At 37.1% G+C, this 2246-nt stretch overlaps 1 protein-coding gene across 2 annotated transcripts in view; it reads left to right on the top strand.

Annotated features, from left to right (window-relative positions):
• Positions 1–2246, top strand: part of LOC107086724 (carboxy-terminal kinesin 2-like) — an 11651-nt gene that overhangs the window by 5796 nt on the left and 3609 nt on the right. For both annotated transcript variants that reach the window (XM_015377849.1, XM_015377852.1), the window contains exons 14-16: positions 642–781; positions 870–943; positions 1088–1163. In XM_015377849.1, the coding sequence (XP_015233335.1) occupies positions 642–781; positions 870–943; positions 1088–1163 (290 nt within the window). The remainder of the gene's footprint in view (positions 1–641; positions 782–869; positions 944–1087; positions 1164–2246) is intronic.

Here is a 2246-nt window from a genome sequence, read left to right as displayed (position 1 = left end):
GTAGCCAACATTTGGAAGAAGAATGTTTTTTAAGATGACATGACTTGGATAATAGCGCGTTGTGACAAACACCAGATACAGCACTGGGACTTGATCAACAGCCGATACCGCACCGTGACGTCACAAACCAGTAGGTGGCAGTAGTGTTCTTTGACAAACAGGGATGCCTCCTGTAAAGCATATTCAAACAAAATTATTCTTAATTAAAAATACTTATTTTTTTTAAGCAGTATGTAATATTTTCATATTTAAAGTACTTTCAGAACGTTGGTGCTCAAAGGTACCGATGGCTGCATGGTTCTATGTCTGGGAACCAATCCTCCATTTGTTTCTTTTTCCAAAATCAACCAAAATATGGATTTGGGTTCTCTTTCTCAACAAGTCTATCAAAACCATTTATTTTTTCAATGCTAGCTGTGCTAATTGCACTAATAGTTCATATAAGATTCTACAAACCGTTTAAAATTAATTGCTGTCGCCTTTGCTGCTATTATGGAAACCTAAATATAACCAAAAATTCTTAGAGAGATAAGTCACATGCCAAGATAATTTCTATAAAAGTCATATATTATAAAGAAGCTGTGACATTAATTACAGCAGCTGTTTTTCCTGACTGTTTCTCCTGCTCTCCATGTTTTCAGCCACTCTGTGTCTGGTGGATCTGGCCGGCAGCGAGCGAATGCTGAAGAGTCAGTCTCAGGGAGAGCGCTTCAAAGAGATGACCTGCATCAACAGCTCCCTGTCCAACCTGGGCATTGTCATCACCTCTCTGGCCAATAAGGTGTGTGAGGCGGATCCGTTCACAGTAAATGACTGAAAAGCTGCATTAATTTGGTGTTTAACCTGTCTCTCATTAAAACCCGTTTCAGGAGAGCCACATTCCCTACAGGAACTCTAAGCTGACCTACCTGCTGCAGAACTGCCTTGGAGGAAACAGCAAAACGTGAGTCCTTCATCGGATCCCCTATAGATGCACTCATCTGTTTAAAGTGTGGTTTATTTAAAATCCCGATTCAAAACTCATGTTGAGTCACTTTTCTCAGAATCCTTTAAGTTTCCAATGATTTTTGTGGTTTTGATTCTCTAGGTTGATGTTTGTGAACATTTCCCCTGAGCCGGACAGCTTTGGAGAAACTCTGAACTCACTGAGGTTTGCAAGCAAGGTCAGTATGTGTCTCTTAATAAGGTCTGAATTAAATACAACTTTATTAAGCCCAGAGGGTCTTAGGGGCAACTTCCACCTGAAATGACATATGTGAATTAAATTAAGTGCAGCTCCCAAACTTTAAATTGGAAACCCAGTTGGTTATATTTGTAGGACAGAAAGGCATTGTGGGATATTTTTCAGGTGGAACCACTATTTTAAAAGTCGGCGTGTCTGATTTATAGGTGATTAAACAAATACCTTTTTTTTCTCTAAAATAAAAACTTCAGAACACCTTGAAACCCAATTTGGAACTCTGGATGAAACCTCAGACTTTATAGATCCACATCTGGACTATAACTCAAGCAATTTTAGGTTGAATACGTTGAAGCATGTTTGTTCCACAAAGGTTTTAGATGGCAGTGTGGTAGGCGGAAATGTGATTTTTGGTCAAAAGTAGCCAAATGCATTTTTCCACTCAGCCTCATATGCAAACCAGCAATGTATGTATGCTGATTTACATTATTGGAGACCTTCTGCATAAGGCAAAGCCTTTGCTCCTGAGACTTAGCCGTTGTTTCATTGAAATGTAGCATTGAACACACAATAATATGACCTAACTGAATAGAAAATAAGATGAATTGTTTAATTATTGTCACTTAACATTTTATTTTATTGAAAACAAGAATCAGAAATCTGAAAACTGTACAAAAATGTAAAAATTAATTTGAATCAGAGAGTTCTGCTGAGAAAATATGCAAAATATTTGCAGATTGTTATTATGTAGAAAAAATGTGCTAAAAATGTTTCAATTGTGAGGTGTGACCATTTGATTTGTCTTTCCGCCAGCTGCTATACTGTCTGTATTTTCATTTGTGTTCTTTCCACTGTTGAGGCTTGAGGCTGAACGTAGCAGCCTGGAAGGTGGCTGGCAATCATGAAATATGTATTGAAAAATATATTTCCTCTGAAAACAACAATAACACTGTAGCTGTATTTGACACTAACTTCTAATCATAATAGGAATATAAATCTAAGGAAGTTATGATACATCAGAACTAATATATGTATTTATTCAGATCTTTGCAGAATAGAAATCTCA

The sequence above is a fragment of the Cyprinodon variegatus genome, unplaced genomic scaffold (assembly GCF_000732505.1).
Source record: "Cyprinodon variegatus isolate N-32 unplaced genomic scaffold, C_variegatus-1.0 Scaffold160, whole genome shotgun sequence".
Lineage (NCBI taxonomy): Eukaryota > Metazoa > Chordata > Actinopteri > Cyprinodontiformes > Cyprinodontidae > Cyprinodon > Cyprinodon variegatus.
Note: the sequence above shows the minus strand (reverse complement) of the source record. Positions and strands in the feature narration are given on the sequence as shown.